The sequence below is a fragment of the Lathyrus oleraceus genome, chromosome 3 (genome assembly GCF_024323335.1).
Source record: "Lathyrus oleraceus cultivar Zhongwan6 chromosome 3, CAAS_Psat_ZW6_1.0, whole genome shotgun sequence".
NCBI lineage: Eukaryota > Viridiplantae > Streptophyta > Magnoliopsida > Fabales > Fabaceae > Lathyrus > Lathyrus oleraceus.
In genome coordinates this window covers 56,660,338-56,681,060 of record NC_066581.1, presented here as the reverse complement: position 1 = coordinate 56,681,060, position 20,723 = coordinate 56,660,338, and the positions used below count along the sequence as shown (strand labels likewise).

At 34.7% G+C, this 20,723-nt stretch overlaps 2 protein-coding genes across 2 annotated transcripts; one reads left to right on the top strand and one right to left on the bottom strand.

Moving 5' to 3' along the window:
- Positions 1–7,401: 7,401 nt before the first annotated feature.
- LOC127129638 (uncharacterized) lies at positions 7,402–7,770 on the bottom strand. The gene has a single exon (XM_051058790.1). The coding sequence runs from the start codon at positions 7,768–7,770 to the stop codon at positions 7,402–7,404; it is 369 nt and encodes a 122-aa protein (XP_050914747.1).
- Positions 7,771–8,744: 974 nt separating this feature from the next.
- Positions 8,745–11,402, top strand: LOC127132501 (transcription factor PIF3). The gene is made up of 8 exons (XM_051061456.1): positions 8,745–8,993; positions 9,104–9,674; positions 9,770–9,874; positions 9,966–10,031; positions 10,112–10,177; positions 10,274–10,615; positions 10,711–10,805; positions 10,968–11,402. The coding sequence occupies exons 1-8, from the start codon at positions 8,914–8,916 to the stop codon at positions 10,975–10,977; spliced, it is 1,335 nt and encodes a 444-aa protein (XP_050917413.1). The 5' UTR covers positions 8,745–8,913; the 3' UTR covers positions 10,978–11,402.
- The last annotated feature ends 9,321 nt before the right edge of the window (positions 11,403–20,723 follow it).

Genomic DNA, 20,723 nt, shown 5'->3' with positions numbered 1-20,723 from the left:
AACCCTCAACTGTCTCGAAGCATAAGCTATAACCTGCTTATTCTGCATCAACACACCACCTAAACCCAACAATGAAGCATCACAGTAAACCTCAAATGGTTCCGACGAACTCGGTAATATCAGAATAGGAGCAGTAGTCAACCTTCTCTTTAACTCTTGGAAACCTTCTTCACATTTTGAGTCCCAAACAAACGCTTGCCCCTTTCTGGTCAACATTGTCAACGGTAACGCCAACTTAGAGAATCCCTCAATAAACTTCCTATAGTAACCTGCAAGTCCAAGAAAACTTCTTATCTCAGAAACTGACTTCGGGGCTTCCCACTTAGATACCGCTTCTATCTTAGAAGGATCAACAGCAACACCACCTCTTGAAATCACATGACCAAGAAAACTAACCTCTTCTAACCAAAATTCACACTTTGACAGTTTAGCAAATAACTTCTTTTCTCGTAAAACTCCTAAAACCACTCTCAAATGCTCAGCATGCTCTTCTTCAGATTTCGAATACACCAAAATGTCATCAATAAACACCACCACAAACTGATCCAAGTACGGATGGAAAATCCTATTCATGTACTCCATAAATACTCCAGGCGCATTAGTCACACCAAAAGGCATTACAGAATACTCATAATGTCCATACCTTGTTCTGAAAGCAGTCTTCTGAATATCCTCAGTTTTCACACGTATCTGATGATACCCAGATCTCAAGTCTATTTTACTGAACACACTAGCACCAACCAATTGATCCATCAAATCATCAATCCTCGGCAAAGGATACCGATTCTTGATCGTTACTTTATTCAGTTGCCTGTAGTCCACACACAACCTCATAGTACCATCTCTCCTTCTTAACCAACAACACTGGTGCACCCCACGGTGACACACTCGGACGAAAATAATTCATTCCAACTCTCTTCCAACAAATCTTCCACTGACTCTTCAATTCAGCTAGCTCAACAGCAGACATACGATAAGGAGCCATCGATATCGGTCTAGTACCAGGTACCAATTCAATTGAGAACTCAACTTCACGCTCTGGCGGCAATTCATTCACTTCTTCTGGAAACACATCAGGAAAATCACCCACCACTGCTAGATCACCAATCACCAGTTTATCTTTAGCTTCCAAAGTCGCTAACAGCATAAACAACTCTGCCCCATCTGCCACTTCCTCATTCACCTGCCTGGCTGATAGAAACAAACTCTTTCCTTCTTCAATCTCAGGAAAAATCACTGTCTTATCAAAGCAATTAATAGAAACTCGGTTAAACACCAACCAGTTCATACCCAGAATAACGTCAATCTGCACTAATGGAAGACACACAAGATCTATCCCAAAGGCTCTACCAAAAATACTCAAAGGACAACTTAGACAAACTGAAGTAGTGGTTACTGAACCCTTCGCAGGAGTATCAATCACCATACTTCCAAGCATCTTAGATATCTCTAACTTAAGTTTCACAGCACAATCCAAAGATATAAAAGAATGAGTCGCACCTGTGTCAATAATAGCTACAAGAGGAAAGCCATTAATATAACACGTACCTCGGATCAACCGATCATCTGCAAAAGTCTCAGAACCTGATAAAGCAAAAACCTTGCCTCCTGACTGATTCTCTTTCTTCGGCTTAGGACACTGTGGACTGATATGACCCAACTCTCCACAGTTGAAACAAGTCACAGTCTTCAACCGGCAATCTGCAGCCAAATGACCACCCTTGCCACACTTAAAACACTTTTTCTCATTACTGGTACACTCATGGATACGATGTCCAGCCTGACCACATCTGTAACACTTAACAGGAGCACTAGAATCTCCTCCACTAGGCCTCTTCATCCCACTCTGCCTCTGGAAACCTTTGCCAGCTGCGTACGGTTTCCCACGATCAACCTGATTCTTACCCTTCCTATCAACCCTCTGCTGATAGCTCTCTGCTCTGGCTTTGGAATCCTGTTCAAAAATCCTGCAACAGTCAACCAAATCAGAAAACACTCTAATCCTTTGATATCCAATAGCCTGCTTGATCTCGGGACGCAACCCGTTCTCAAACTTCACACACTTAGAAAATTCCCCAGCAGCCTCAGCATAGGGAGTATAATACTTCGACAGTTCTGTGAACTTGGCAGCATACTCCGTAACAGTCCGGTTACCCTGCTTCAGTTCCAAGAATTCTATCTCTTTCTTTCCTCTGACATCCTCGGGAAAATACTTCCTCAGAAATCTCTCTCTGAACACAGCCCAAGAAATATCAGCATTTCCAGCAGTTTCCAACTCAGTGCGGGTAGCAACCCACCAATCATCAGCCTCCTCTGACAGCATATGTGTACCGAACCTGACCTTCTGGTTATCAGCACACTCAGTCACTCGGAAGATTCTCTCAATCTCCTTCAACCACTTCTGAGCACCATCTGGATCGTATGCTCCCTTGAACATTGGAGGATTGTTCTTCTGGAACTCACTCAACTGACGAGCAGCTCCCATTCCCATAACATTCGGATTCCCTCCAAGTACTCCAGCCAGCATACCCAGAGCTTCAGCAATCGCAGCATCATCTCTACCTCTTCCAGCCATCTCTATTCTGAAAACCCAAACAAGCTAAACAAATAAGTACTGATAGGGTTACACAACACCTATCCCGTACAGGGGAAACAGAATAATTACGACTCGACACGACCGACTATGCTCTGATACCACTAATGTAACACCCTTCTAAATACCCCAAATTATTATAATTAAAATACACATATATTCATCAGAGTAATTATGCCCCGAAGGGTGTCACACAATCATTTCACTTCATTTATCAAAATATCCTGTCATGCTCATTTATTTAAATCAAAATAAGATTCTTTTGCATAATTCGCAGCGGAATAATTCAACTCAATGTAAAACATGTAACACAATACATGTAAATCATTCAACAACCAATATCAATTTAATTAAAACATCCCCTTCCCGATGTTACATCTATCAGAGCATGACCCATAAGAAACTACTCTAGACTCCAAGCATAAGCTTCTACTCAACTCATTTCTCGTTACCTGAAAAATAGGCGTAAGGGTGAGTTCCTCAATCAATATAATAAGCATTATAGAACAACATGTAATGCCAAGTAATTAACACATTAATTCACCCTAATTAGACTACGCATTCAGCAACAGTAATATCCATTCAAACATCATACTCAACGGTACAATTCTCCATCATATTCAATCATTAACAACACAACACACAACACACATATGATACTGGAATACATCCAATCATATCATATGCCACACATTCATTATGCAATGAGACTCTATGCATGCGGTACCGACTATTTGTGAACATATAGTTCAACCTCACCGTCCAAATCCAGGCACGGCTACCAAGCTCACTAGTCCCACTCATTTGAGACATAGTGACTCACTCACTAATTCCTCACCATGGGAATTAGCTACCACCCCAAATGGGCCATGAAATGCACGCTACTCACCTAGCATGCAAACAATCAACAACAGTCCAAAAATGACTAAACTCACTAATTCCTCACCATGGGAATTAGCTACCACCCGAAGGCCACAATATGCATGCTAATCACCTAGCAATGCAACATCAACAATAATCAAGAATAGACACATGCTCACACTCTAAGCCATAATACAGTCTATTCACAAATGCATACATTCACATCATCACGTATACCATCACACATCATCAACATAATTAATCACAAAAGCATATCATGTCATGCCACAAAAGCAAACACAGCATTAGCACACTCTACTAATACCTATGCCACTCAAAACAACGGGAAATGATCCCTATCACATCATATCTCAGCTAAGTCGCATCACTCAGCCTAAACAACCACAAACTGCACAACAGTAGCACAGCAAAACACAATTCTGCCCATACGCGTATTACCTCTTCCATACGCGTATTGCCCAAAACTGGCCAATCCCATACGCGTAATGCCCACTCTCATACGCGTATTGCGCATTTCCTCGCCCAACTCATACGCGTATCACCTGTCTCATACGCGTATGCTACGCGTAACAATACCCCATTACGCGTACCACCAGAGACCAATTTACGTTCAAAACGTCATCTTTCTCCCCTACGCGTAAGGCTTCCCCCCATACGCGTACCAACATCTCATACACGTATTGCCTAGTGCCATACGCGTATGACCAGAAACCAGAGCTCACAAATCTGCAATGGCTTTCTCTGCTACGAGATCTACCCAATTCAACCTTCTACAGTCCAAATTTTACACACAATGCATTCCTATCATCTATCACTAATCATACACTTTCGATTTTCACAATTTGCTAACCTTTCCATCTCAAATTCCTACGAATTTCGTCAATTATAATCAAATTTTCGTTCATCTCAAAAGTTTCACAATTCAGCATATATCATCCAATCAGAGGTAAAACAAATGGTCTATTACTACCCAGTACATATCATCCCATAATACCCGTTAATTGATGATAAACCCCCTTACCTGAGTTAATCCGGCAGCTTCCGAGCTCTAAGCTTTTCCTTCCTTCAACCTTCGTTCTCTGGCTTTTTTTTGCCCTTTCTGCCTCTTTTTTCCCTTTTCACGTGAAATTCACCTTTTTACCAAAAATGGGATTTTTCTAAATTCCAACTTATATATTATTCCAATAAATAATTATCCCAATAATTATTATTCCAAAATAATAATAAAATAAAATAATCCAAACATCCAATTATCCAATTAAATTAATAAATAAAATATTAATTTAAATCAAATAATTAGCTTAGTTTAATTGGGGTGTTACAGCCCAATTCCAAACATAATACTCCTTTTGTCCACTCTTGATTGAGAACATGTATTGATGCGTTGTAGTAGTTATAAAATGCATTAGGCTTAGCTCATGGTGTAAGATGCTTATGTAACCAATGCTTGTGTAAATGAATGCTTATGGATTTATGTGATATGCTTGTAATGGAAAAACTCATTTATGATTTTAATTCAAAGTGAGTCAAAGTTCAAGTTAGTCCTTACTTGCTTTGCTACATCCAATGTATGAATGCTATATGAATGCAATATGAAATGGATGTCATGCTTAAGGTCTTGGAAAATGGTGGGTTTACTTTGGTCAAATTGACAAAAAAGTCAATTGTTAACCAAAGTCAACCTTTGGCCAAAGTTGTGATTTTTGTATTTTGAATTATATGATTACGAATAAAATGAACTTAAAGCGAATGCAAATGTATGAATGAAGATTAAATTGAAAAATAGGTTTTTTAGAATGATATGTTGACTTTGATCAAAGTTGACAAAAAAGTCAATTGCTGACCAAAGTCAACTTTTTGTTCAAAATTAGTCTTTTGCATTTTCATGTATGAATGATATGGTTATGAATGGAATTAACTTGAATGGATATAAATGGACCAATGTATCGTGAATCAAAGCAATAAGAAATGGCAAATGAAATGCATCACAAGTTGTGGATCATAGACACACTTGTATGGACAAAGATCAAACAAATCAAGCAAGGGAACTTAGGCAGATGATTGATGGCAAATGCATGACGAAAAGATCAAGTGCAATCTCCATGAAGTAGGGATTCAAAAAATAAGTCAAAGCAAGGAAATGTATGGGCACAACTAGGTCCTGGTGTACAAGCAATAAGCAATAAGCAACAAGCAAATCCCAAGGCAAGACCTTATAAACTAGGGTTTCATGCCTCAAGCAAAGATCAGATGAACCACCAAGAGTGAGCACCCATACTTAGGGTTTCTTGGGTCAAAAGGGTCAATCAATAACCAAGGCTAGACAAACTAGGGTTTAGGTGTACATGAGGTATCATGATGTAGATCCATAAGATTAAAGCATACCCAAGGCTAGGGGTTAGGGTTTCCTTCAAAGCCAAGGTAAAAGCACAAAGCTCAAAGTCAAATGATGACTTGGACAAGTCACAGAGGATCAAGGAATTAGGGTTATGGCACATGAATGACCAGATGAACAAACAATGCTCCCAATCAAGGCCCACCATTAAATTAAGGTTTAAGAGATGAATGGGGAGCCTTGTGCAATCTCACAAGATCAATGAGTGCTTGAAGTTGGGGTTTAGGGTTTTAGGGTTGATTAGAAACATCCCAACATGATCAAGTGATCTTAGATATGAACACCATATCTTGAGTCCACGTATCATGCCTTTTTATGAATGCAAATGCAAATAAGATGATGAGGTGATGAATGTATGCATATGCATTAGGTTCGGTTAGACGATTTTTGATCCGGGAAGTATTTGAAACTTGCTTCCGCGCCATAAATTTTTCTAAGTAAAATTTTCAGATAAATTTTTAACTTGGGATCTATTCACCCCCTCTAGATCTAGGCCTATTGTCTAACAATGACGGTCTTTGAGACCAAACAACTTGTTGGCTATTTGAGTATGCTACAAGTATACTTGACATTATTAGTTATTGTTGATTTCTTATTTAATTCTTAGGAATAGAATTTCTTATTTACCATGCGTTGTGTCTCTATTTTGATATCAGTGTTGGATATACGAGCATTTCCCCATCATCTGTGACACGAGGGTGAGACATTGCCCAGTGGGGTCCCCACGAGCGAAGAGATGGAAGGCCAAACAGACACATCCCAGTGGTGTTGCTGAGTACAGGAGGAGGCCTGATGCGCTGAATATAGATGATGTCATATATACACCATACACTGGTCATAGAGTCCACCGTGAGTTCAAGGAGTCGTCATTATATTCAGGTTATATGCGGTGGGAGACCATGGTTTCTAGACACTTGCATGAGAGGTGTTTGTGATAGTATGGTTATGTTCAGAGTATCCCAAGACCGGTTCTAGATATAACATCTGCGGGCATTGATTGGTGGTTTCAAATTAACTTCATCAGCTCTGGTCATGCCATTAGAGATCAGACAGTTAGGGTTCAAGATCTATCGCAGTGTGAGGATGGCTACTTAGAGTGGTACTTCACTGTATCACACCTTGACATCATCCCACCTACTACTGATGCGGGGCCTTCTGGTGTTGTGGTACCTATTGATGAAGTTTCGTCGTCGCCTCTTGCAGCTGATGCCAATGCCTAACAATGCCTCCAGATGATTGCATTTATTATGGATAACCTCATGGGTTTGGTAAACCCATATGGCGAGCTTTATACTGGATTATCTCGGACTATAGACATAGCTAGTGAGGGGCCTATTTAGACATCTTTTATATATCATGGATTTCGTATATTATGTATTATTTGTATACTATTCAGACTTTTTCATCATAACTTTTTATTGCATAATATTTTTGATGACATAACTTAAACATCAACGTTAACCGAAATACAGATGCAACATCAACATTAACTTAAACATAACTTAAGAAAACAATAATAAATAAGAAAAACCTAAACACTGCCAGATGATTCTTGACGTTTCAACATCTCCATTATGTCGTCAACAGATCTTGAAAGCCTAACATATAACTCGATCGACCACTTTGTTATCATACGGAAAAATGATCTCCACATTTCCTTCACATCTTCGTCGGTCATGAACTCAATAAGGTTGTATTTCACCCTCACGTCAGTATCAATCCAATCTTTATGAAACTCGATCTTTCTCACCTTCATAGTTTCAGTATCAAGCAATAATTCATTCAACTTGGATATCAGGCTGGCGAGAGATGTGGTGTCATTCGGAAGCCGGAACTCTACGGGAGGTGAAGCTCCATTAAAGTACACTTCTGCCTTAATCAAAAATTGAGGAAGCGACATTTTTAGAGATGTTTTTATCAAACACGTGACCCCCTATTTATACAACTTTTCATTTACTCTGAACTACACAAAATTTGTCAGTGCAATCACAACCATCCAAAATTGTCGGTAAAATCCTGAACGTTCAAAAAATAAATAAAAAAATATCCGGTTGAAATTCCGTAGCCACATGTAAATTTCAATTTTTCAGAAATTAATGAAACAAACCAAAAATTTAAAATGTACTATCAGAAATTTTGAACTTTACCGAAAATTTTATTAAGACTACTGTAAATTTCATTCGGAATTTTCATTCAATTTTTAACCAAATACAATTTGGACACTATGAAAATATAGGGAGGTGACATGTATAATTTAGGGGGTGGCAGGAAAAAAATTCTCATAATATTGTGTGAATGAGATAAACAAATGGACCCTTAATAGGACTCAATTTCAATTTGTGTCATGGTTTGTATCAATCATATTTGTGGATTATTTTTCTCTCAATTTTATCTTTTATAAAAAATAATACTCCCTTCTTTATTTATAAGTGTCATTTTCTTTAAAAAAAATTATTTTTTTTAATTGTCACTTGCAAAATTCAAGATAGTATTAATTGCATTTTTATCAAAATTATCCATAGGTAATTATTACATAGAGAGAAAAAGTAAAATAAATGTAATAAATAATTAAGAATATTATAGATAAAAGAAAAATTATTATTTAAAAAATAACAATAATAATTAACTTTTTTAATATATATAAAAAATCAAAAAAATAACATTTAAAAAAGAACGGATGGAATAATAGTTTTTTCGGGTCTAAAAGACCGAACCTGAACTTTTTAATTATTCTAGTAAGCTTTATCAAAATTAATCTAACATGACCTGAGATATAGCTTTATTTATTTATTTTTGTAGTAAAGTAGTTTTGTAATAAGGAATTTGGTAACTAAAAAGAGATTCGTTCAATCTTATTTTTGTTGTGAATTATTAGTTCATAAATAGGGATTGCTTTGTCTCCTAGTGTACTACTAGTGGGGCTTGTGTCGTGTCTACAAAACTTGTTTGAGGCATTCATTCACTGTCAACATAGTATTTATGTTGGAAGCAATAACACTTTCTTAAGTTTCTGTGTTTCACAAGGTTGTTTTCCATACTATTCATGATGCATCTGCATGAATTTTACGGTATGTCTAAACAAAAAGTCGATCATAAAGAGATAAACAAAGATCAATCTTCTGTGTAAGTTGTTCAATAACACCCATTACATGTTTGAAACTTTGTCTATGTGTAAATGTATTTGATTCTTTTTAATAGTTTTAATAACACTGTTTTTGACTGATTCAATGCAGACACAAAAACGATTTGCTTGAGCTGGTTTCGGAAAATGACCAGATTTCAGTGCAGGTTCAATCTAGAGGTGAAAAGAGTCCAACTTGTAAGACTTTACCGTCTCATACTCTTAAGGGTCATCATGATGATTTGATAATGATGCCATCGCTGTTGCATCAATGTCAACCATCGCTTGAAAATGACATTCCATCTTCCTCAACCATAGTGAATTTCACCCATTTTGCAAAACCTGTTGCTATTGTGAAGGCTAATCTTCTGAAAATTAGTTTGTCTTCTTCAAGATCACAAAGTGTGGGAATAAAGAACAATAGGCCTGATTTGAAATATTTGAAGCCGAAATCTCCAGAGCAGGACGCAGATGTCTTCAAGGTTGGTCGAACTTCGAATCAAGTTCTTGGTAAAAGTGGTAGATATTGTCAAAAAGATGTCGAAAAATGTACGAAACCAGCAGAAGTCTCTTCTTCTGTTTGCTCGGATAATAGAGCATATAGAGACTCAGATGACCCGAATCAAAATTTGAAGGGAAAAAATATATACTCTGAGGATTTCGATTGGCACAGCCAAAGTGAAGTAAAAATCTTAGAATTTCACTGTCCTATTTCTTAAACTATCTTATGATTTATATAAGTGTGTTTTACTATAAGCAATTTTTTGTTAACCTGTAGGACGTTGAGGATGAATCGGTCGGTATTAAAAAGAAAGCTCATGGACGAGGAGGTTTTGGCTCGAAGAGAAACCGTTCGGCTGAAGTACACAATCTATCTGAAAGGGTGAGACCACAAATTTTCCATCTCAAGAGTATTGTTAGCAATAGTGTTTCTGATTTATGTGATTATAAACTTCTGGTATTCATTCGTGCAGAAACGAAGAGACACGATCAATGAGAAGATGCGGACATTGCAAGAACTCATACCGAATTGCAATAAGGTTGGCATTTTTTTTTTCTGATAAATTTTTAGAACTAAATATCTTAAATATATTTTGTTTTTGTGCTTAATATGTCTTAGGTGGATAAAGCTTCCATGCTGGATGAGGCAATTGAGTATCTTAAAACCCTTCAACTCCAACTGGAAGTATTCTTTCTCTTCTCTTTTACATCTTCCTTTCAATCCTTTGAATTTTGATATTTTCACATTATATACATCCTTGTTTCTTATCTTTTTATGCAGATAATGTCAATGAGAGGAGGTGGTTTATACATGCCGATGATGTTACCTGCGGGAATGCAGCAGATGCATATGTCTCCCTTTTCAGCCATGCAAATGGGGTTAGGGGTGCCTCAATTTGAAGGAACTCATCTACCAGCTGCACATGCATCTGGACTTTCTGCTTTACATGGGATGGCGGCGGCAAGGCCAAATCCTCAAATGTTCGGACTTCCTTGCCATGGACTCCACATGCCAATGCCGTGCGCTCCAATGTTTTCTTTTCCAATGCCAAATGTGAACTCACAACAAGTTATGCAAAACATCAATAATGAATGTAACTCCACAAACCCAATGTCTATCCAGGTCTGTTTGCTACTTTGAGATTGTATGCTTTTGTAGATATGTTCTGTGTTATGTTCTAACCTTGTTGATGTTTGTGTTCACTTTTATTATGCTAGTGTGAAGCAACAATTGGTCGTGTTTCATCGACAAATGACAAAGAAGCTTTTACTCTCGATAATGAAGACAAGCCCGCGATTGAAAAATGTAACGAGTAAGAGTAAGCATCAGTGCATGCAAATACATTGAGAAATAAGTCTGAATTCTCTTGATCTCATGTCTCTAGACTAGAGTATAAGAGGATACTTAAAATTCATTGAGTTTTGGATAGACATTTATTTGTACACTCATTATATTTGTAATCTGGTTTTTACAGAACTTACTAAAAGTCAGTATATTACAAAATGGATAATCCCAGTGCATGCAAACGATGTTAACGGAGATTTACCAGCGATAGATTTCTTTGCTTTCAGTAGTGACTATTACACCTTTGTCCTGGGGGTGTCCTTGTCTCCCGTTATCGGTTTATCATCTTTTACACTCTGAGCTTTCACACCTCTGCTTCATTGTAGATGTCATTTCCTCAATCTTCTTCTTTTTAACCCTTTAGCATCATCAGCTGCGCCTTGTCCTTCTTATAGTGTCATTTGCAGCAATAATAAGGAATTTGGTAACTAAAAAGTGATTCCTTCTATCTTATTTTTGTTGTCAATTATTAGTTCTTAAATATAATGAACTATTTAGAATATAAATTTATATTAATTTTGTTGTAAATTTGATAAATAAATTAAAAAAAATATTAGTTAGATCATTTTTATGATGTTAAACAAATTTTTACATAATTTTTAAAAATTTATTATATTTTATTATAATTTTGCAATCAATTTTTTTAATGGAGTTCAGATATTATAAATTTTTATATTTATTTTTTATTATAATTGTTAACAAATCTTATCTCTCATTTCTTAGATTTCTCTTTTATATAATTCTGTTATTCTAAATATATTATTCTCGTAACTCAGTTTTCTCATTATTCTTTATTAGATATAGATTTATCGATTGCACATGTCTCTTGAGTTTTGTTATATGAGTTTGTCCAATATATTTTAAATGAAAAGTTTCTCGTCACTAGTATTTTTTAGTATTTTTTAGCATGTTATTTTAATAATTTTCATTTTTTTACCAACCACATTTTAGTAAGAACGTCTATATTTAGTTTATAACAATTTTTCAAAGTAAAATTAAAAAATATATATTAAAAAAATTAAATAAAACAAATATAAAATAAAATAAAATTTATCAATTTCATATTTTAATAGAAATAGAATATAAATATGTTAAATATTCAATAGTTTTTTCATATTTAATGTTATAAATTTTATCAAGATATTAATTAAAGTACAAAGTGATTGGACTGAGATCACTTATTTAAGTTTGAATAAGGAATGATTCGTGCCAAAGTATGTTTTTGGTTAAACCTCAATTAGGGACAGAAAGCGGGCTAGTCGTCCAAGGCGGATATGGATGCCCCAAAGTGGTGTGGGCGCCTAAGTGGGAATGGCTAGTCCTCTGGCGAAATTGAAGTTTTTCACCCACTATCTGTCTCGTTTGTCTCATGGATAGTAGAAGCATATCAAGGAGGAGAGAAAATTGTCTCCCCACAATCTAGAGAGAAAGACTTTTATTTATCCCCATGTTCTCCATGATGGGGTTATGGCATACAAACTTAACTAATCTCGCAGGTCTCTATAAATACCCCAACCTCCAAGGTTTAGAAAGAGAAAAGATTTAGGAGAGAAAATATAGGACCCCTCAGTCATTACGTAAACAAGTAAAAGTTCTCTCACTATTGTACTTTTAACGACTACGAAGAATCTTTAACGTGCAAGTTACTCTCTAGAACCTTTAAGGATGTCACACTAAGGTGGTACATGAACTTGCCCCGCCTTACTCAGGCCTTGTGAAGAGACTTGTGGTTGACACTTTTTGGTGCTTGTAAGCACATAACTCCACATACATCACCCTTAAGATGGTTTTTGGGCTGAACGAAAATGCGAAGATGGTCAAAGTCAAGTACCTTGGTATAAATGCTTATTCCTTATAAAATATGATCATAGGTAGGTTTATCTTCAACCTTTTAGGCGCCACCCTATGTACCATATATCTCAACATGAAATATTCACTATCAAACGAATGCATTAGGGTGATCCAAGGAGATCAGACAACTGTCCAAAGATGTTATCATGATAGTCTGAGGGTAAAGAAGGACACATTGGCTTTAGCCCACCGTGCGTCATCAAACATAAAGGAGTGAAAATTTCATATTTTAACGCTTGTTTGTTTAATGTTAATAAAATATTTTGCATGGATTTTTATTTTTATTTTTTGTTTTGGTTATTTAGAAAAGTAATTTTCGTGAAAGAGTATGGGTTTCGATTTTTAGTACTATATTTGAATCAAAAGAATGATTTTTAGTAGCAGGAATTTGATGTTTGATATTTGAATCGAAGGAATATGGGGTTGGATTTTTAGTAGTGTGTTTGAATTGAAGGAATGATTTTTAGTAGCATGAGTTTGATGTTTGAATCAAAGGAGCATACGTTTATAATATTTTTAACTTTGTGAAATCAGTGGAAATATATGCTGTAAAAATTTATTTGAGTTTAAGTTCATAATATGTTATAATATGATGTTTAAGTTTGTAATATGTTATAATATAATGTTTGAGACTTTGAGTTTAAGTTTATCTTAATCTTATAATATGATGTTCAGTGAAAATTTGCTTGAGTTTAAGTTTAAAATATGTTATAATATGATGTTTAAGTTCATAATATGTAATACTATGTTATAATATGATGTTTGAGTCTATGTCTATCTTAACCTTATAATATGATGTTTAAGCTCATAATATTCTATTGTCTTGTTCTTGCTATCCATTATCTTTTTTTAATTGGAAGATGGAATATGGAGAAAATAGCTTGCATGGAGTCAAAAATGATAGTTTGTATGGAGTTGGAGATGATAGCTTATATGGAATTGGAAATGTTAGCTTGTAAGGAGTGGGTCAAGGTATGCTTGTGTGTTTTCTCAAAGTGATATATGATTGTGTGCATACATTATATACAATTTAGGTGTTTATATGTTTAAAAGTGTAAATGATATGATATATAAAATTGTGTGTATGGTTGTTTGTTAGTGACTCAAAGTATATGACGTGCATACACTATATACAATTTAGTTGTTTGTGTGTTTAAAATAGTAAATGACATGATATAAGGTTGTATGTATGGATGTTTGTTAGTCACTTAGGTATATTATGTGCATACGTTATATAAAATATAGATATGTGTATGTGTCAAAGTGTATTATAGAATATCATGTTTCCCCTACTCAACCAACACAACCAACAGATGTTGGAGATACACTTCCTCCCCTTTCCACTCGTAGGAAAAAAAAAGGAAACCTAATGCTAGTGGAACTAGGAAAACTTCTCATGTTTTGTCAAACTTTAATATTTTATATGAGGAGCCTGGACCAATAATCGCGGGTAAACAACATCATAAAAGATACATATGTGAACCTAAATCACATGGAACATATAACATGCTACCTCACTCGAAAGTGTGTCACAAAACCCTAACCTTTTATTGAAAGATCCCATACAAACAAACCTTGTAAGGTATGAGGGTGTTTTTTTTAGGTTTAATAAGGCAAATGTTCAATGCTCAAGCATGTAGAAAGGCTATTACTACCTTTGTTATTCTTGATGGGTATTTCTTTTGAGTGGTTTGGGGGGTTAAGCAAATATGTAAACAATTACAACCATAAAATCCCTTCAAAGAGGATTGTTTCTAGGCATTGCTTTCAACTTTACCTAGCTGAAATGTTAAAACTTAAATCCCTTTTTAAATCGGATTATGCTAAGGTTGCACTAACCACTGGATGTTGGACTTCTATTCAAAACCTTAGTTACATAGAAACAACTATGCACTTCATTGATAGTGCATGGAACTACCATAAAAAAATTATTAGTTTTAGTTTAGTTCCAAATAACAAAGGTGACACCATAAGTAAAAAAACGGAGAATATTTTGAAGGAATGAGGAGTTAGGAAAAAGTCAACAATTACCCTTAGACAATGTATCATGTAATGATGTGGTTGTGTCGTATTGGAAAAAAAGAATTGAGAACAAGAATGATTTAATGGATGAAGGGTTTTTTTTTGCATATGAGGTATGATGCCCATATCTTAAACTTCGTAACGAGAGATGGACAAAAAGATCATAAGTTATTTATCGAAAGTATTTGAAATGTTGTTAGGTTTGTGAGGTATTCACCAAAAAAAAAATTAAAAGTTTAAGGAGTGTATAGAAATTGCAGGGATAACAAGTAAAAGAAAACTTTGCCTTGATGTTTCTACAAGGTGAAATTTCACTTACTTGATGTTGGATACTGCTGAAAAGTTCCAAGCAAGATTTGAAAAGTTAGAGGATGAGGATCCTTGGAGTTTTTTTTACCTTTCTGACCCACCTTTTTCTGTTGATTGGGAAAAAACTAGGGCTTTTTTTTAAATGTTCTATGAAACAACCAAAATATTTTTATTTTCACAAGAAATGTCCTTACATTCAGCCTTTCATAACTTATTTTCAATTTTGTGTGAGCTTCAAGAAGCGTCTTTAAACATGAATACTTATGTGCCTCCAATGGTTTCAAGTATGAAGACTAAATATGATAAATATTGGGGAAATATGGTAAAAGTGAATCATTTTCTTTATTTTTGAGTGATCTTTGACAATAGGTTTAAGTTTGGCTAAATTGGATGGTCTTTCAATGACATGTATGGGATTGGTAGTGAACTTGCGAAGAAAAAGATTTGAGTGTGTCAAAATCAGTTTATTTAAACTATACAATTGATATATAAATGAGTATGAGAAGAATTGTGGGGCTGGTATCTTAGATGCACCATCAAGGAGCACTACCCTTAGAGAAATGTCTACCCAACCTAAAAAATTATCACTTCTTACTAGTGTTTATGCTTTTAAACAACACTTGAAGGAGAAAGACACAATTGATAATCAAAATGAATTAGAGAAGTACTTAGGTGACCCTTGTTAGAAAGATGCTGAAAGATTTAACATTCTTAAATGGTGGAAGGAGAATTCCACATGTTATCCTATATTAGCAACATTGGTTAGGGATGTTTTGGCAACACATGTTTCAAGTGTAGCATTAGAAAGTGCTTTTAGCAATGGGGGAAGGATTTTAGACATGTATAGGAGCTCTTTGAGTCTAGGAATGGTCGAGACGCTTATTTGTTCTCAAATCTGATTAAAGCCTTCTAACGAGAATGGCCCAAAAGTCCTTGATCTACTTGAATAATATGAGATAATTGATTTAATTGTTTCATGGACTATAGGAAATCAATTGTGCCTTTTTAAAACTTGTTAAAATTAAGTCTCATTATAATTTTCTGATTTGCTTGTAGAATTTTATTTTGCTGGTTCTGGTGGAGCAGTTGCTTTTTTGGGCAGGTTGGACCTCTTTAATTCATTTTTAGGTACGAAAATACATAATTATACATGTATATACTGACCATTTACTAAACTTTGTATTAAACATTTTTTTCAATTGTATTTACATACACAATTTGAATTTTTTGGAGTCATGAATAATTCGTAATTTTGAAGTCATGAATAACACAACCATTATTATTGATCCATTTGACAATTTCACAAGTTAGTTTTGAATAAGGAATAAGAATGTTATGCATATATTTCATTCTTTATAAGTTACATCCATTGTTGATTGCATTGTATTATGAATATTTCAACATAAGATTATGTGTTATGGATTAATAGGTAACAACATTTAACATCTTTTTTATTTGTCAATTTATTAAAAAATGATTTTCATGAATGTGGTTGTTTGCAAGGTGAACACATGAAGGAGCATGCTCCCTTTCGTGGCAACAAAAAATACATGTTTTAAAGTTTGTTTAAGGTTTGAGCAGTGTGTCGTCCGGTATTACTCTTCAAACTTTGTAAAAGAATAGAGTGCACACTTAATACCCTTCAAACTCTTCAAATTTCTATTTTTGATTCTGATTATTGTTCCCTAAAAGAAAAATGTGATTTAGCTTCAAACAATTTAGCATCAACCAATTTTTGATGCTAATAGCATCTATTTAGCATCCAAATATTCATACATTCAAATGCAAATGCTTTTTTTTAAACTATTGTTTTACACAATAAATAAATAAACAATTTCTATCAGTTGTGATTTACAAAATAAACAATTTATAACTATTATTTAACTGGTAATAATATTAGCACCAATTTTTTTATGCTAAATTAAAGTATTTAATAATTTTATAAATTTGACTTAGTATTTTTTATTTTGGACTCGAAATTTAGAATCAACAATAAATTAATACTATTTAGCCTTTAGAATATGTTGATGTTAAATTTAGCTTCCTTAAAAATTAATGCTAGTTAGAGTTTAAAATATGTTGATGTTAAATTTAGCTTCAGCAGATTATAAACACTAATTAACATCTACGATGAGATCACTACTTAACTTCTGTTTTAGAGTCCATTTATATAATTCTAATTAGTTTCAGGAGGATGTTAATGTTTAGTTTCAAGGTTTTTATTGTCATCAATGAATTGGACGCTAAATTGTTGTTAGTGTCCAGATTTCAACGTTTAACATCCAATTTACGTTCAGGCTAAAATGATATTTTCTAGTAGTGATTATGCGTTTCAGTAAGATTTGGTGAAGATGCTATTGGACAATGACCAAGAGCTTTTGATGGCTTCACACATTCTGTAAGTCAAAATGTTTAGTAAAGTGTAAGAATATCCATTGCAATTTTTATTATGTGCATGTGCATTGGAATAAAGTGTAAGAATGTCTAGTAATGGTTTTGCAGGTTTCAACTGGTGTGACATTGAAATTAGGTGATGAAAACTCGTTATGCTATTCACTCTGAGGAAGAAATCAGCTTAAACACTCTGGATCATAAAGCAAGAAGGAATAATATAGTATAAAGATAATTGTGACTGTCCAGCTTATAAGACTGGTTAGAATATATAATTGAGTTTTCCATAACATTTATGAAATATGTCACATCATTTTTTTTACTAAATGTAGCAAATGTAATATTTTAAAAATCAAATCGTTTTCTTTTAAAAATTAATATTATATTAGTAAATGTGATAAATTAGGAGATAAAAATGTCGTTAAAACACACACAAAATAAAAAATAAAATTCAAAACAAAATAAATATTGTCTTACTCAATTCCAATTTCAATTTCTAAGAAAAAAAACAAATCTTGTAATTCATTAAAGTGAAAAGAGGATTTTAATTAGAGTGATAAATATAAACATGTTTGAAAAAATATATATCGGTGGAGTTTTCTCAATAGTAGGATATACTTTTTTAATGAAAGGTAGAGTCTATTATTCAGTATTTGTATTTATTTCTCTCTAAATAAAATTTTCTATTTATTTTTTAATAAAATGGTAAGATTCGTGATTGGTAAAATTTTTACTCAAATATTCTAGATTTTAAAAAAAAAATCTAAAATAATTCAGTTTTCAAACTAATTCCTAATCTATCCATTTTCAAAAAAAAATAGTAAGGCATAGGCGCCAGATCAATAGGCCTCTGTCCTTAATTTTTAAGAGGGGACATCAATTGGATTGGCGACAACACATGGTGTTGCCAATCCAATTGGCGCCCATGTACACTAAATGAGAGGAGGCGTCAATTGGTCTGGCGTCTCATTGTAATGTGCAATTTTCTTTTGTATAAATAGAGGTGTTGTGTGATTCATTTTTCCACATCTCTTTTCATCATATTGCAAACATGTTTGGTGTTCGTCGTCGCTATAGAAAAGTGATTTATTCGAGAGACAAACCTCCGATGGTGATGCTCTTCTGGAACATTTGTCGTTTCGATCAACTAAAGAAGGAGTTGGTTAGATGGAAAAATACCAAAAGGGGAAAAATTAGAAGTATTGAGAAACTCGATAGTATATTTGATTGAGTGCGAGTAAAAACTGATAAGGATGCTAGGGAAATGATGTTTTGACCAGATGAAATCAGTTTGATTGTTGTAATCAGTTAGAAATATTGTTTTTAAATATTGTTGTTAAGTATTATCATCTGTATTCGATATTTGTTGTTTGTGTTGTTTATTTAGACTTGTTCGGTTTTAAGTGTGCTTATGTTAGAGTGATGTTTGTTGTTAACCTTGTTGTAACAAAAAGTTATTAATATATAAAAAACCAAGGTTACAAAAATTGAAAGGAGGTACTAAATTATGATGTAGAGGTTGCTCCTAGATTGGGGCATTTATTCTTATTGTGTCCGGGTTGACGACATATACTACATAATCTTATCATTTTATCAGTCATATCCATTTTTGTTCTAATATATGTGATGTTTGGCCATCTTGTTTTCTTTCTTCACATCTCATCGTTGTGCCAAACTATGTCCCCTTCATATGGATGCCAGTATTCCTCCATTGCTAGCACTGAGAAGCTTTCGTTATACACATTCATGACGGTAATGGCCTTGTAAACATCAGATAGATGGTTGTAAGCGTCCTGGAGAGTATGTGTGCATGCCGCAATGACATGGGAGCAAGGAATACGAAAGGTATGGAACTTTCCCCAATCGCACCAACTTCTGTTTAGTCTAACAGCATAGGATAAATTTGGCCTCCCCTCATTATGGTCCATTGTTTCCTATACACTGAAATTTTGCCTATGACGGTCAAGGATTGTAACCGCGTATGTGCTAGCTTTTATAGTTTTCTCTTTCATCACTTTCATACAACATTCAATGAATAATTGACCTGACATTAACACTGCCCTCCATCTTTCACCTCTGGTTACGAAGGTAGATGCCAACCTAAAATAGGTTGTTCTGACCAATGCGGTTATTGGTAGATTTCTAATGTCTTTGAATACGTCGTTCATGCATTCCACAAGTTTTGTTTTCATGTGGCCCCATCGACAGCCTCTGTCAAATACCCTTTTCCACTGCTCTAATGGTATACTATCCACCCAAATTCCTGCATCTGCATTAGACAATCTAATTTCGTCATGGTAATGTTGAAATTACGGCTGAGTTAGAGCATACCTTGTATTCACCACTTTTTTACGAAGGTTCTTGTCTTTGATTGCACGCATGAAGTTTTGTGCGATATGTCTAATGCAATAGACATGTGTAGAAGGAGGATCATGCCATCTGTTATCATGGTTATTGTAAGCACTCTCAATGGACGCATGTCTATCTGAAATCAAACAGAGATTGGCTTGTGGAGCGACATGTGTTTTGAGATGACGAAGGAAGAAACCCCAACCACTAGAGGTTTCACCTTCAACCAGAGAAAAGGCAATGGGAAAGACATTATTGTTGTCGTCTTGTGCAACATCCATAAGCAAAGTGCCCTTGTATTTTTCGTGTAATCATGTTTCATCAATTTGAATAATAGGTTTGCAAAATGCAAAATCTTTGATGCATGGTTGAAACGCCCAAAAGAGGCGGTGAAAAATTCTATTTCCAGCAACACAAGTTCCATCTAGTGTAAATGTTGGCAATGTCTCCATAATTGCAACTGTTTCTGGTGCGTATTTTTTAAGTGCCCATAAAAACTATGGTAATTCTTTGTATGAATCCTCTCAGTTGCCGAATACCAGTTCAACAACCTTTGTCCTTGTAATCCATGATTTCTTATAAGATGGAGTATAATTATATCTTGTGACGATATGAGATATTATTATACCCACCTTCATTAGTGGGTCTTTGTTAACAAGCGGAAAAATGTCTTGACATATCAATTCAGCGTTTAATTTACGGTGATCTTGTTCAACATTAGTGCCAATGCAACTGTGAGGTGGGTCTATAGAAGCTACCTCCCAAGAATCGATTCCTTTCTTGTGAGACGCATCCAACCGAAACTTGCAAAGGATGTTACGATATTCGATAACATATCTTCTCGAATTAGTGCGTTTCACGGTGAAATCAGCAGAATTATTCATGTGAAATTTTTTGATAGATCACACACATTCTTCTTTAGTGCGGAACGTGTCTCCCACTTTTAACTCACCCTCTGATCGAG

What these genes read in the sequence shown, in the direction of transcription:
- LOC127132501 (XM_051061456.1), top strand. Translation starts at nt 8,914, where the DNA reads ATGATGCATCTGCATGAATTTTACGGTATGTCTAAACAAAAAGTCGAT. An exon ending in TACACAATCTATCTGAAAGG is followed by an intron (nt 9,875 to 9,965) that starts GTGAGACCACAA and finishes TCATTCGTGCAG; the next exon opens with AAACGAAGAGACACGATCAA. An exon ending in CCCTTCAACTCCAACTGGAA is followed by an intron (nt 10,178 to 10,273) that starts GTATTCTTTCTC and finishes CTTTTTATGCAG; the next exon opens with ATAATGTCAATGAGAGGAGG.
- LOC127129638 (XM_051058790.1), bottom strand. Translation starts at nt 7,770, where the DNA reads ATGTCGCTTCCTCAATTTTTGATTAAGGCAGAAGTGTACTTTAATGGA.